Consider the following 15704-nt stretch of genomic DNA (forward strand, 5'->3'; position numbering starts at 1 on the left):
ATCTTTCACACTGCATTCCAACTACTTTTGGCCAACTTGTTAAATCACAAACACCTCGTAACAAAGTTGTCCACCAAGCAGCTGGTTGCTGTTGTGGCTAAAATTAAGTGGCTACGGTTTGGTGACCTTCTGAGGTTCAACATTTTTATGCTACTTAGGCAGTTATTTACTTCAATAGCATTCACCAGGCAAGCAAGTTTTTTTTGAGAAAACCTCCCATCGGCAGTCACATTTTTATGTATTTGGTAAGTAGCATACAAGTGCATCACAGTCTGCAAAGTACACCCCAAATAACATGCAAGGGGAGATTGGGGGGTTCGTTCAGTTTTGGGACTGCATGCTGAATTTTTCAGGGAACCTGTGGCTCTCAGAAAAACAGAACCTTTCATTTCATGCATGTCCAACTTTAAATGGCTTAAAGTTACTTAGTACATAAAACACAGGTTGAGAATGCACTCTGTGCCGCTTGAACTTTTCCGAGGGGGAATCTTCATCAGCGACACTGGGATGTGCGAGGAAATTAACACCTGAGTATTTGTCCCTGGCGTAGAAGAGACAGAAAGTGGCCCGAGGTGACCTCTGCAACATGACATTTACTTAAGTCTAGGCTTTGTATTTAAAAAAGGGTAATTTTTGCATTCTACTTTATAAGATAGTCATGTTTACCTGATAGACAAATAGCCTTTTTTTCTCCAAATTTACATAAATAAATGCATTTTTGTGTTTGCATTAAAGGCCTGTCACTTCATTCAGAGGGTAGGTCTTCGATTTCTGATTTAAAATGCAGGCCACGTGGCAAACACCAAATTCACTTTGAGGGGCCTGAGATTTTTTCTTTTCCAGAGTGGTAACCAGTAAAAGATTTCAATTATATAAGCAGAGCAGTTTATAAAAATAGATATTGGTATAATTTTATGGATATTTTGGCATGCCATTTGGCATAACATTGGGGATTTTATGTTCCCTAAATTTACTAATTTATCAATGCAACTTCATTTCTGCTGAAAATATATATAAGAAATTCTTATGTGCTCATGAGAGAAGATTGCCACTCTGAGCACGAACAAATCTTAGTTCCACTTCAGCAAGAGCTAAAAGGAGATGTGAATTTTATAAGATCTCCAAGAGTCACTCTGAAGCAGACTACATGAGCATCCATTGAGAGAGACGGACGCTTCAGAGGTCAGACGGATCTTCTGTCCTCGGTGAAAACGTGTGTCGGCTGGTTGGGACAGGCATGTTCTCTCAAATACAGTGAGAGCCACGGCCAGCTGAAGAACATTTAAGCTCCCCAAGAAACACAGAGCCCATTCTGCAGTAGTCGGAACCAGGGCACAGTAAGAGAGACCCACGTGACTTCCCTGCAGGAGCCAGACAGGAATGAAAATGGAAGGTCAGTGTGAGGGGTGCTTGGATGCTCTTCAGGAAAGCCGTGACGCCCATACTGACGGCTGTGAGCAGAAAGAGCAGTGGCGATTTGCAAATGCGATCTCCGGATCATGACATGAAGACATCTAATGTGAGGCAGGCAGGCAGGCTGCCGTTGCCTTTGAGCCCTAAAATGGCAAGGTGCACAGAAATGCACACGCTATTTTAAAGGGAGATGCTCAGTAAAGACAACACACTAGAACACTAAAAATTGAATAACAGAGAAAGATCCAGAATCTAGGAAATTTAAAATGTGATGTCCCAGCTGCCCCCAGTATCTGCGAGTACATGTTGTGAAGGGGAATCAGAATTTATCATGGTGTTGTGGGCTGCCTAAGACATCACATTTTTCTAGGGGTAGTTTGCTCGTAAATCATTCTCACAGATATTCAAAATTGCAGATGTGGATGGGAGATTCAGCCTTTCTCTGAGGAGCTGCCTCCAACAGGCGTGGCGTGGCTGGGAGTCACATGTGTGCCCTGGAGAATAAGCCCATGAAGAATGTAAAAAAAAATGCTGGGGGAAATGTTTACAACTCCTAAAGTGATTCATTGCCTTTTTTCACCAAAAATGTACTTTATGGTAAGTTTTTAGAATGATGCAAGCAAAGTTATTTGAGGGGGGAGATGTTGGAGGAAGCATGGGGATAGATTCCAGAAACTCACAGAAAAGCGATTGTTACACTTGCAAAGACAGAGAAATTATCTTTCTCAAGTTAAAGTGTAGGAAAAGAAAGGTAAAAGGTCTCAAAGCAATTTCATAGGGTAAGAGGAGAGATTAGGGTAAGAGTCTGAGTTATATTGTTAGTTCAGATAGCAAACAGTCACTTTATACTTTTTCTAGTATGATCACTGTTTTTTTTTAATGGGCAAAAGTGTCATTTTTAGTAAAAAAAGATTTCATCTCTAATATCCCAAATACAGAATTTTAAAATCATGTTCCCTTCCTAAATTCACAAGTGAATCTGGTGTTAGGAAATATGAGGTAATGTTCACCTGGGTGAAGAAGACCTGTTACTTTAAAGGAAAATGTTAGTTTAGCTTCTTGTTCAACTCAGGTATTACTGTACAACCAGGGCTGACTTGTAACATGAACCTTGGGAAGGAAATGGTTGTTTTTCTAAACTTTGGTCTGCAAATTAAACAGGATTTCAAGTTCTTGTCTCCTGACCCCAGACCGACCAATGGACAAGGGGACATAGCACCACATCCTAAAAATGTCACAAGAAGCTCTGTAATGTGTTTACTTAAGAAAGTACTGCTCAGCTGAAGCATCTGTCTCTTAATGAAATCATGTTTTTATTTTACCTAATTTTCCAGCTGGGATTATTGAGGTGCAGGAAGGTTTTGCCAAGGGTTGAAAAGTGAGTCAATAGCTCACATGGGGTCTGAACCTAGAATCCCTGAAGAAGAGAGCCAAGAGCTCCAATAACTGGACGGCACATGTTTACCCAAATGCAGAATCTCGTGTAAAAAATAATAAAACTCTTAAACTCCCATTCCAAAACATTAAACATAAATAGTAATTGTTGCATCATTGGATGGAAGAACACTGTTTTCTTCACTTTATAACTAGCTGTGTCCATATCCTTTTGAATCAAATTCAAGACTGTCTCCTTCAAAATAAACACCAAGAAACCACTAGAAGATAGTATCAACATCTTGGGACCTGGGACAAGATGAAATGGGTTTGAATTTTAGCAGTATACTAGTTGTTGATCTTAGGCACATTTATAAATTTCTCTGTGTGTTGGTTTTTTCCTCTATCTGGTGACACATTGAAAGTACTTATCTCATGGCATTTTGTGAGGATTCAGTGATATAAAAGATTCAAAGTGCCTAGAATATAGGCTTAAATTGCCCGGTGATTGTTAATGACTTTGTTGCTTTCATGGATACCTTGGCCTTTTTATGCTTTTACTTATGATATGAGTATTGTAGTTATTCAGTAGCTTTGATATATTTTGACATTACTGGACAGTCTTGATTTGGGAGGGAAAGTGGCATTACTAATCATAAGAGAAACCACACATCAAGTGTATGATATATTTACTTTTTTGGCCACCTTCGGCTGGTCGGGTTTCCATGTGGCAGAAAATCTATAGGCCTCCCCTAAAGAAATATGAACTGGAATTTGATTAAAAAATTGACACCAAACACTAAATCCCTCAATGCTGCCAGACATAGAGCGAAGACCTATTCCCACCTTTCATCTGGGGGCCAAGAAAGACACGGTGTGGCACTCTTCCAAACTGGTTGGAAAACATGCTCAGTTGGTGTTGATTAAAGCGATGGGTTTGGGGGTAAATACCAAGTTTAATCCTAGCTTCCTTTCACTTCACTTTTCACAGACAGTCCTGACATCTGATTCTGTGCACTTGGCTTTGGTCTCTGGTGTTTCAAGGGCCTCTGTAGCTTTTCAAAACACAGGCTTGTTTAATCTAATCATCGGTGGGAGCACAGTCACGTGCAGATCAACACAACCAGAGAACTCACTCCAACCACAGCAAAACGCAGGCAGCCATGCTGTTGTGACTTAACCACTTCCTAAGCTTCCAGCTGAATATTTGACTTCAGGTTTTTCAGTTGCCTGCTTTTAGCTTAGGCAGCATTTTGGAATCTTTCATGGTGAAGAGATTCACTTAGCACATTTTATAACTAACGACCATGAAGCAAAGCTTCAGCAAATTTGCAAATCATGGATTTCATCTGTCTAAATGAAATCAAATGGTTGCCCCTGCTGTATTAGAAGCTGGCTCGACATCAATAAAATTATTATGTTGAAGAACCATGTGTGCAGCAGGTGAAATCTTTATTATTACAAGCCAATAATAAAAGTTTGACAAGTTGAAAATATAAACTCAAAATATAAGCTTACATTCACTTGAAACTTTCTATAGTTCACATTTGGATTGTAAAATGGCTGTAGCCACATTCTTTCCTCCACTAAGGAACAGGGATGGGGACTGTGCTCTTGAGAGTTTAAAGCCAATTTCATACATGTCCCAACAATTTAGTCGATGTTTACATGCACATAACATAGAAAGGAGGAAGGCAAAAATTGCTGTCTGTGGAGAGTCTAAGATCGTTAAAATCCATTTTCCAGAAGCCTGCATTGGCCTCAGTTGAGTCTGTACCTCCAAAGTCTAGCTCTTTCTTAGAAAGAATTAGCAGGAAAAGAGAAGCATCCTACTTAACATGCGGGACATGGAAAGAGTCACTTTCCAAATTGTTCACTTAATTCACTTCATTCTGCCTCTAACACCATGGACTGAAAAGGTGCCAGAAGGGACTTCAGGCTGGCCTCCATTGTCTTATATGTTATTTCTCAACACACAGTTTTTTCAGATGGAGGAGGTAAAATAAGAAGGAAAATTCTGATTCAAGTCCAATGACTTTGTAGTCTGAACCACTACGTATAAAGAGAGGATGAAGTGGGGCGCTCTATGAAAAATTTTAGGTCTCTTATTGGGAGTGTTATTCTTAACCGAATATATCCTTCACAGATTCTAGAAGAATTAAAGAAGGAAAAGTATGAAAAGAGCCTGGAAACTTTCTCCACTGCCGATGTTTTGGACATAGTAACATATTTCCAGCCTCTGTGCATGAAGCAAATAGCACATTTTGAGACGGGCTCAAGTTAATTCAAAACACTCCAGCAAAACCAAGGTTTCCCAAGGTCACTATCATCACCACATGTAGCCTGTATCTTTAACCTCCGACTCTGGAACATAGTATATGTCTAGTAAAAGGGAAAGGAGGAAATTACAGGAGATGGATGGAGTAGAATTAGAATCCAGAGCATGGATAGCTTGTCGCAAGACTTGACGCAACAACCTAAAAATAAAACTCTGGAACCAGACCCTGGAGTGCTATTACCCAAGAACACATTGGGTGCAGAAGCAAGACTGTAATCACATACAGATGATTAGGAAATATTTTGTAAAGTTATCTTCTCTAAATTTTGTAAGGCTCATACTTTACAACACGTGTTCACAATTTTTAGGCAAAAAGTGAAACTGAAGAATAATCAAGCAATTAAGAAAATGAATGAAAGCCAGATCCCTTGATGGGCCATATGTAATGCCAAAAAAGGAAATTAAGTAGGCAGAGTTTGATTGGAGAATGAATTACAGAGAATTCTAAAGAAGTAAATAGAGGTGATTCGACCAAGAAATTAAAGGGGACTCAAGGGTGCAGTCACATGTCAAAGATTCAGGTTCAATTCTTCACATAGAAGCCCACATTTCTCCTACATTGTTGTCTTATAAAACTGTGTCTGATATCCCTGTACTATTAAGAAAAGTTTGTAGTGTACATATTTAGTGTTAATAAAACATTCGTTCTCATCAATATCTGGCTTCCTGCCTCTCAGATTGCTGCAGTTGCCTGTGTGGCGCAAGACCTCTGGTGTAGGAATTCAGGGAAAGGTGCAGAACAAGGTAATGCTGGAAGGTTCTTCACTCCAGCCCAGTTGGCTTGAGAGTCAATGCAGCCCCAGAGAAGATGCATTCATGCCCCAAATTCCCTTACAGGGAATACTCCCAGATGCTGTCCATGTGTGAATGGGGGTCACTATTGCACTGAAGGAAGAAACAGCCCTTCCTTCAGGGAATTTGTAAGCTCTTCTTTGGAAGATCAGAATTTGACTCATAAGCTGATGGAAGGGTGATGCCACAATTCAACTCTATTCCTTGCTCCTCACCATCCCTCTACCCGGTCTGAGAAGCTCCAACCTCTGCCTTCCCAGAGACTGAGAGTCTTTCCTATGGGACTTCTCTCATCTGAAGAGTAGTGATTAATGACTGGTGCACTTTAAAAATCTTCTCTGTTCAATTATAATCCTCTGGAGTATTTGGCCTAATCTCTTTTAGGTTCTGATGCAGAATTGAATGGTTGGCAATTCAATTCTCACAGTTCTCACATATTTCTTCTGCTTACTCACTCACGAACACACGTAGACATATAGTGAACACTGGGTAAGGATCTGTATGAGGCCGTAGCTTTAATCGGTTCCTTTAATAGGCGTGAGTGAGAGACAGGTGAAGACATAATTTCAGCCCTGAAGTTCAAATGGCATATGGATGTTAAAAATGCTTTCAGCTCTTGCAGCCGCCCAGCACCTCACAGAGCCACAACCCCTTATCAGTCACCTCATAAGGGAGAAAGGATTCTCAGAGAGTCTGCATCACTGGCCTGGCATCAGACACAGAACAAGGCTGAGATTACATCACGGATCTTTGGCTCCTTATGCCAAAGATGCTCAGTTTGTGGGGTATTACATAGAATTATTACCAGTGGTGCTTCTGAATGGTTATTTATGTAACAAGTACTTCTTTTTGCTTAGATGATAAGAAGAGTATCAGGAAAATTCAAGTCATGATTATACATAAGAATTGAAATTTAACTACTGATCTCCATTTTACTCTGCAATACACCAACATGCAATTACACCCTTGATCTGAAGTTATTTTAACTCCCCAGAGAATACATAGCAGTTAAGAATTGACACCTTGTGGAATATTCTCTGTTTACTAGCAATGTGACCAAAGTTTTAATGTCTATTTAAAAATTATGGCTTTAGCTTTAAAAAACTAATCTCCTTAATAAAATGTAGCAAAATTACAATAATTATCCAACCATACTTTGCCCTTGCCAAAGATAATGCTAAAAGGTGACACATACATTAAAAAATGTAAATGAACTATTTAACTAAAGAGCAAAACGATGTCTATGTGTCTGTCAATTAACAGATGGTATCCGTAATCCACCCAGTTTGGTCCTGGGAATAGCTCCACAAAATAGGCACTGTTATTCGTATGTTTCAGATATAAAAACCGAAGCTTAGAGAGTTTAAATAATAAGACACAGGTAGAGGGCACTTTAGCAAGATTGGAGCACAGACGTGTCTAAGTCTTACACAGAGTCCTGAGTACTAAACTAGACTCTCGTATACCTAGGAGCCCGGGTCAGTGAGGAGGAACCACCTATTCCTAATCGCTGGGCTATTTTCAACAACGAACTCAGTGCTAAACTTCTGGTTTTAGGATTTAGATGTGTTTCTTATGACAAACAAATCAGTTGAGTGAGATTGTAAAACAAACCAAGTTGACTGCTGAACTTGGATTCATTTGCTCTGCTGTGTAAAACGAAACAGGTATTAATTACCGTTGACAGGACCAGACTATTATCATCACAATGGAAGAACACAGGAAAATGTGTGTGCAAACTGCCAAGAGAGTCTTGAGTAACTTCAGAGAGGAACGTCTCTGCATGCCACAGTCCGCTGTGACAAATTTCTCCTAAGAGTCTCTTAAGGATGCTTAAAAGACAGTAGCAGTAGCAAATTTCTCTTCCGCTTTTAAATGACACTGTCAGACGGGAAACATTTACTGTGTGCCTGACTTTGCCTTCCCCTCTGTCCTATTAGTTAACCCTAAAAGTGCAAATATAAACACATGGAGTCCCCAAGGGTACATCCAAACCAGGAGAAATCTGGAATTAATTGCCGAGGATTTCAGTTCCTGTTGCAGCTGTTACAAGTGTTTGATTTGGCGAGGGAAGAGAAAAGGCACCGCATACCAATTTCGTGAGCCACAGTGAAAGCTGCATGGAGGCCATCGTCTTCAATCACAGCGCAGCTGCGCTCCGGGGAGCATATGGTCCCAACGTCTGCCATTCCCAGGGTGTCACAGGAATGATGCCCACACAAGTCCTTCCCGGGAGAAAGAAAGAAATCATTAAAATCAAGTTACATCCAGAAGGAGCCACCTTGGAGAGCCACTTGCTCACTGCAAAAGGCACCACTGGGGTTTGTTTATGGCATCACCTGTTCAGCTCAGGAAATGGTCCAGACAAACTGATGGCATTGACTTTTCTAAGCTTCTCTGAGCATCAGAAGCACAGAAGGATGAGGGGACTGTATTTAAAAATGATGTTGGAGCATTGTAGCTTGCCCGTTACAATAACAGCCGAGCCTTAATAAAGATGTACCCCATGTATGCAGACACAGGTCACAGATCACTTTTACACACAGTCACGCTCAGGAGAGCCTAACATTCTGATCTAAATTCATGCTAACGATACCAGGCTCCTGGCCTAAAAATTCATTTTCCATCACAGGTGCAAGTGCAACCACGTCTTTGTGGCAAAATATATATATTTAGCAGAAATTTAGGTAGGAAACTAAACTTTAATCCAAGGCATAATACCCTGAAAAATCTTCTCTTGATTTCAAAACTGAGTTGTCATTTCACAGGTTGTGTCTTCAGAAAAGTGTGCACTCTTATTCATAGTATTTAATGTCCTATTTCTCAAGCTGATCAATCCTCAGGAAAATACACATTATATGTAGTGTTTATGTAAGTAAGCATATGCGTTTTTCTGGAGAGAAGCTGTACTTTAACAGATTCTCAAATGGGAGCATGATGACACCCACACTAATGGTTAACAAGTTGTAGCTTTGGATGAAAGAGACAGCAACAAGACAAAAAAAGTTTAGAAGCAGAAAGAGAAAATGTAAGCCAGAATTTTTGACACGATAGATATATCATGATAAACTCCCCCTGAAATGCATTTGAATAAAATGGGCATCAGAGGGGAGATGGGAGGGGACTATGGTGGGGGAAGGAGAACGGTTTTCAGAAACATCGATAAAGGACACATGGACAAAACAAAGGCGGGTGGGGTTAGGGGTGGGAGGTGGGGATGGCTGGGGTTGGGGGGAAGTGGTGTGGAGGAAACAAATGCATTAAAAATGTTCATTAGAATTTCTTGTGCTTGACTACTGTGTTCAATAAAAATCAACTGACAGTGTGTACATTTATATCCAAAAAAGCGAGATAGTATCCTGCTATGTCATAGGTAAATAACTGTAGAATGAAAGGATTTCTTAAAAAGTATTAATTACTAAGAAAGATGACAATTTACTGGTTTAAATAATGTGCTGTTTTTATCACAGCTATCATCTTTGTATCCCCACTACCACAATGCCTGGCTTAGGATATGAACTCAACAAACATTTGTTTAATTGCAGTGAAATGACGTACAGTCATTTCACTGTAGATGCAATGTACACCTCACACACCTTAACATGCTGCATGCTAGTAAGATCTCAATGGCTTTCAAGAAGCCAGCACAAGATGTTCATACTACATAACTAATGCCACCTGCCCATTGTCAACATGCTCTTCTAACTCTTCTCTATTTTGCTACATAAAAATCCAACCAAGCCCTTGTTGGTGTAGCTCAGTGGACTGAGCGCCTGCCTGTAAACCAAAGGGTTGCTGGTTCGATTCCCAGCCAGGGCACATGCCTAGATTATGAGCCAGGTCCCCAGTAGGGGGTGCACGACAGGTAACCACACATTGATGTTTCTCTCTCTTTCTCCTTCCCTACCCCTCTCTAAAAATAAATAAATATAAACCTTAAAAACCAAAGTGAAAAATAGTTAAAAGCTATCCTATGATCTCTCTAGTACATTTTCAGGTCCTGGTTGTGGTCTGTCTCCTGTGAGATCCCAGCTGCGAGGGGTCACTCTGTGGCTGCCAACCTACTGTAGTTTCAGACAGGAGAAATCTCCGCCAAGCAGCCTTGGCGGATCAAGTCACCAAACCAACAAGAGCCTACCCGTGTTTCCTGTGTATCCTTACATGTCATCCCATGGGACCTCAAATTATAGCTGTTGAGAACAAATTAGTAGTTTTTAAAATTGAAATTGGAACACACTTTTGCATAATAATCAGTCTTTGCGATAATAACACAGGACAATACATTTTTTAATCCATTCCTCCCCCATCAGTTTAGTGACTTTAAGACCAAAGCCCCAGCTCATGGTTTAAGTGAATTGCTACACACTCTAAGTCATTTATGCACACACATGGGTTTTTAAACCAAGATTTACGTCTACCTTCGTAATTCGGGGTTCACTGTCTTCAAATAGAATAATAAAATCCCAGGAACTGTTTCCCCGTCTCAGTCCTAGTTCAGTAATAAGCTTGAGGAGCCACAGCAAACGGACATGGCCCTCCTGCTCTGAGCAAGGTCTACACTAGGCTTCTTAACATCCCCTCATCAGCTGCTCATTAGAGCCCATCAGTCCTCCTTGTCATCCTTGAATGGCATTGGATGCATTTGGCCTTTTGCCATCAAAATGTGTGCATGAGACAAAACAATGAACAGAAGCAGCTATTTAAAAAAAACACACACTGCTTGAAACCCTTGATGACACAGCCACCCTCTCTACACTTCTGTACCTATAGTTATGTAAACCGGCAAACTTCCCATTTCATTCACACAGTCCCAAACACTGGAAGCCCAGTTATGGGCAAGATTACAATAAATGCCTGTATTTCTTTGTGATCCAATGTTTATTCCAATGTACTAAAATTCAACTTGTGCATCAAATTATTAGGAATATGGCACATTTCATTCATGCCTATTTTTTGGCGGTGACATAACAATATTTACAGGTAAGAACCTTATTTGAAATTTATTATTCACAGTAGGAGTAATAATACTATTGGGGCAAAACATCTATCTATCTATCTATCTATCTATCTATCTATCTATCTAATCTGTATCTGGGGGCAGAGGATACTGAAGAAATGTGAGTCACATACAGTAATTATGTAAGAGGTAAATGAATTAAAAGTGCTGACGAAGTTTTTCACATGGTTACTGTATATCTGAAAGTAAGCTATATCTTTGTTGTATAAAAGATGGTTCTTTTCATGCAGAATCAATATCTTATCAATATATTATCATCATGGTGTAAACAGTAATGCAATGGGAGGTTTAGTGAAAAGTGAGTTTTGTAAGAGTATACAGAGATTTAACCAGTGGGCTGGGGGTGTTGTGTTGGCAAGGAGACAGGACTGGGGATATTGTATCTAATTCAAAAATACAACCAAGATGATCAGCAAGACCAATGAAGGCTTGACAGGATGGTCATAGGCACGGTAACCATTCAGCAGGAATGACCATTATGAATATGGCAGGATCTGTGACTTATCATAGAATTTAGAAGAACTAATGCTACCCCAGACCTATTCCTGCAGTGAGAGCTGAGAGCCGGCAAAGTATACGACCCTGAGAAGCAGGTGCCGAGAAGATAGTACAGCTTGGAGTGGTCAGTACTGGGTGGGGAAAATGAACCGAGATGTGAATGTGCAAAGTGGAATAATCAAAGGAATTGCAGGATTTCTAGCCCTGCCCAGGAGACTGGTCTCTCCTGCAGCATAAATGTGCCAAGGAAAGGAGCTAAAAGAAAACACATGCCAATCAGAGCCCACACCATCACAACTGCAGTAACAGCAGCGAGGATGAAGGAAGCTACCTTGCATGGGAGACTCTGGAGTTAAATAACAGCAGCTTCTGTTTCTATAGATATTACCATCTGGTAAGGGCAAGTGTGGAGCTCAAGGGAAGGGTATAGGAGAGGGTTTAACTAGCCTCCGATGTCTATTCATCTGTCTACCCAATTCCTGTGAAGAGGGGTTAGAGATAGAAGAATTAGTCTGGTGTGGAACATATATTAGTCATTGTATTATACACTTACACACCGCAATCCCCAATGCTTGTGGATCCAATTCTGGAAGTGTCCTTTGGCTTCCTAGCTACCCCAATAATAAAGGCGTTGATTTGGATCTCAGCCAAGACTACATGCATTGAGTCTGTTAGTCTTACCATTAAAATAACCCATGTTATACAATCTCTATCCATGCTTGTAGATACAACCAAGTCATACCACACACACAGAGCATGGTTGGATTAGGGGCCAAGAGATCCAAGTGCATTTATTCCTCAAACACTTACGGTGTGCCCACAATCTGCCAGACACTGTACTAAGTGCTGACACTGTGGTACCCCAAATAAAAGTTGATCCTGACTTTTAAGAAACATGAGGATCTCGTGAGCGACACAGATATGCTATGAGGGGAGCAGATTGCGCCGTGCTGATATGAACAGATTGTGGAGGGAGTGCGGTGGAGGAATTGACCGTCTCTTTGGGGGAATCAATAACGGTGTCTGGAAGGAGGTAACTGGATCTCCAGGGATGAGCAGAAACCTGACAGTCTCAGAGGGAGGGCACGCCAAGCAGGGAAAAGCGGTGAATCCATCAGGGGCTGGTAAGTGGCAGGGTCTGTTTCAGAAATGACAAGAAGTTTGCTGAGGCTGGAGTCCACAGGATTTGTCGGGTGCAGGGCAACTGGGAGGAGCTGGAGAGATAGGCTGGGCCCAGAGTTATAAAACAGGAAATTTTCTCTGATAAATGTGCAGTTAGAAGATGGGGAAGAAGGGATGGAGAAAGCTGGAGTTTGAGGGGAGTAGATGCTTGAAGAGTCATTTTGGAGAACGGAAAGGAAAGCTGACCAGAGATAACAAATAGAAGGTCAATTCCTTTTTAATTCAAACTCGATTAGTAAGAATCCTTACATAAATCATTTATACAGTTTGAGACAAAGTTCCTTACTCATTAACATGAGAAATTTGGACCAGGTGATCTCTATAGCTTTCCAGGTATACAGGTGTTGGTATTAAATCAAAACACTCCAATTTACAGATGGAGAAATTAAAGTTCAGGGGCAAGAAGCATTCCAAGTGGGAAGCTTGAGACCAGCGTAGCTGAAATTCAAACCTATGACTAGAAACCATTTCCTGAACTGACTTTGTTATGGTGCTATGAGATGATCACATAGTTTATTCTCCATATTACTCTTATTTTTTTACATTGATAAGTTGTGCTCAGTCGAGCAAATGCCTTTTTTTTTTCTTTTCAACAACAACAACAACAACAAAAAACACAGCATACTCTTTATCCCCAAGGTTTGTTTGGTGAATCTCAATAATGCAGAGGCATCTTAAATATACAAAATGCACTGAGAAAGATGTTCCAGAAAACAAGAATATGGAAGTGCTGGATTAGAAAGCCGGTGACATCATGACATTGCCTCTCTCTCACCTGCCACATCTGACTGGTAACTGTTAGTCACTGTCTCCACCCACCAGAAATCTCCTGTAGCTGTCCTCTCTCTCATTCATCCCATTATTTCTTCCTGACTAGACATCCCCCAAAGCTGGTCCCCTTGCCTCCTGTAACTTCCCTACCTGTTTGCTGTGACAGGTTACCTTCTTAGACCTTAGACCTTTTAAAAAATATTTTTTTCCAGGACAGTTTACATGCAATATTATTTTGTGTAAGGGCAGGTGTACATACAGCATGGTGCTTAGACAATCATATACTTTATAAAATGTTCCTCTCGATATTTCCAAAATACCAATGCAAAAGAATACATGTCCCCCCGTGTTCATCGCAGCACTATTTACCATAGACAAGATATGGAAGCACCCCCAGTGCCCATCAACAGACGAGTGGCTAAACTATTGTGGCACATGTATGAAAAACACCCCAGACCTATGAGACCTCCATTCCTCCAACATTTAAAAGGCACCACAACCTGCCTGCCATTCAACTTTGCACAGTGGAACCCAAGCTTCCCGTTAGCCCCTACTGTGCCTTCATGGTCGATCTTGTCCATTATTTCCTGCATTATCTCATCAATATTTGGCCCCAACCTCAGACTCAACATTCCTTCTGCCAGAAAGGATGAATTAGATCACATCCACCTCAGTTCAACATTTCTTGCCTCGATCCCTACTTCTCTACTTCGGGTGCCACTGCTTTCGTGTAGACCACCTTGAGTGTCCTCTTGAAGGTCACCAGATCCATACAACTAGACAGGCCACAGGGCTCACTCCAGAACATACCTCTGGTGAGTGCTGTTTCCTTCCATAGATATTCTTTGAATATTATTTTCAATTTAAACTCTTGGGCCCAGCACTATGGACTGACTTGGGTGCTGTCCAAAAACTCCTGTGTTGAAGCCTTAAACCATAGTGCAACTGTATTTGGAGATAGGGCCCTTTAGAAGGTCATTAAGAATTAAGGACAAGTAAGATCATAATAGTGGGGCCCTGACCCAATAGGATTAGTGTCCTGAAGGAGGAGATATTCGAATTCTCTTTCTCATTCTCTTTCTCTCCCTCTTTCTCTCTCTGTCTCCATCCATCCCTCACCCTCACCCCTGAGTCCCCGGAGGAGAGCCATCCAAGGACTTGGAACACACAGCAAGAAGATAACAGCCTACAAGCCAGGAAGAGAACTCTCACTAGCAGTCTGAAAACTTGATTTCAGATTCCCAACATCCAGAACTGTGGGAAAACATATTTCTGTTGTTTAAGCCACTCAATGTATACTATTTTGTCATGGCAGCCCAAGCAGACTAATACATGTGACATACAATTTCTTCTATCATTTGGTTGGCATTGCCTTCTCTGGATTAATCTCCCACCCTTCCACTCTGATACTGTCTGTCTTACCACATCCAAACCCCTCCAGTCCACAGGGTCACCATGCTGCCTCTGGGCCGTGGCACATGATAGCCTGGGTGTCTGCACTGACTGTCTTCTCCTCATGAGTCTGGCTAATGCGCATTCTTTCTTCCAGGTTGAACCAGATGGGTTAGGTGACCTATGTACTTGCATGATTTCTAATGACTGTGTCTTTTGGAAAAGTCATCATGTTGTACAACAATGACCCACCCACTTCCTTGTCTGTTTCCTTTCTTAGGAAAGGGGTCACTTTTTAAGCCTCGGAGTCCCTCTCTGCCTCTTAGGAACATATTAAACATCTGAGTAAATTAATTATAATACTTTTAGTTTAGAGAGCACTAGATGTAGCTCAGACTACTTTCTTCCTCTGTTAAAAGATGAGCTCTATTTCTCTTTGCATGAATGTCCTTACCTGTCAAATGACAGTAATGATACTAAGATTGTATACAGGCTGTTGAAAGGATTAATTGTGTTTATGATTATAATTAGTAATCATACTAATCTATGATTACTGCTTATGATTTATGATTATGATTATGGATAATATGTAAAAAGTGCTCACCTAAAGCTCTCTGGTTCCAAATAGAATCTAACCATCCTGCAAGGATCAATTCAATCCTGCATTTGCAGTGAAGCCTGTATGAAGATCCACAGGCAGAACGGATTGTTCCCTCCCCTCTCCTTTCGCAGGCTTTGCTTAAGGCTTAGCTGTTGTGTTTATCAGTTTCCCCAACATTAGAGCGACCTCTCCGTGTATCTGCTCCCACTCCCCTGGGACAGTCCCTGGTGGGAGGGACCGGTATTCTCCATCTTGCTACCTTCAGATGCTGAAAGTGAGCCTCGTCCACAGAAAGCATTATTGCACAAGACAATGACGAAATGGGC

General features: G+C 41.0%; 1 protein-coding gene across 2 annotated transcripts in view; it reads right to left on the reverse strand.

Annotated features, from left to right (window-relative positions):
- The window catches only part of ADAMTS5 (ADAM metallopeptidase with thrombospondin type 1 motif 5), a 47997-nt gene that overhangs the window by 25929 nt on the left and 6364 nt on the right, over positions 1–15704 (reverse strand). For both annotated transcript variants that reach the window (XM_037155224.2, XM_053657712.1), the window contains one exon: positions 8010–8142. In XM_037155224.2, coding sequence (XP_037011119.2) covers positions 8010–8142 — 133 coding nt within the window. The remainder of the gene's footprint in view (positions 1–8009; positions 8143–15704) is intronic.

Source organism: Artibeus jamaicensis, unplaced genomic scaffold, assembly GCF_021234435.1.
Source record: "Artibeus jamaicensis isolate MK-2021 breed Jamaican fruit bat unplaced genomic scaffold, CSHL_Jam_final scaffold_474, whole genome shotgun sequence".
Classification (NCBI taxonomy): Eukaryota; Metazoa; Chordata; class Mammalia; order Chiroptera; family Phyllostomidae; genus Artibeus; species Artibeus jamaicensis.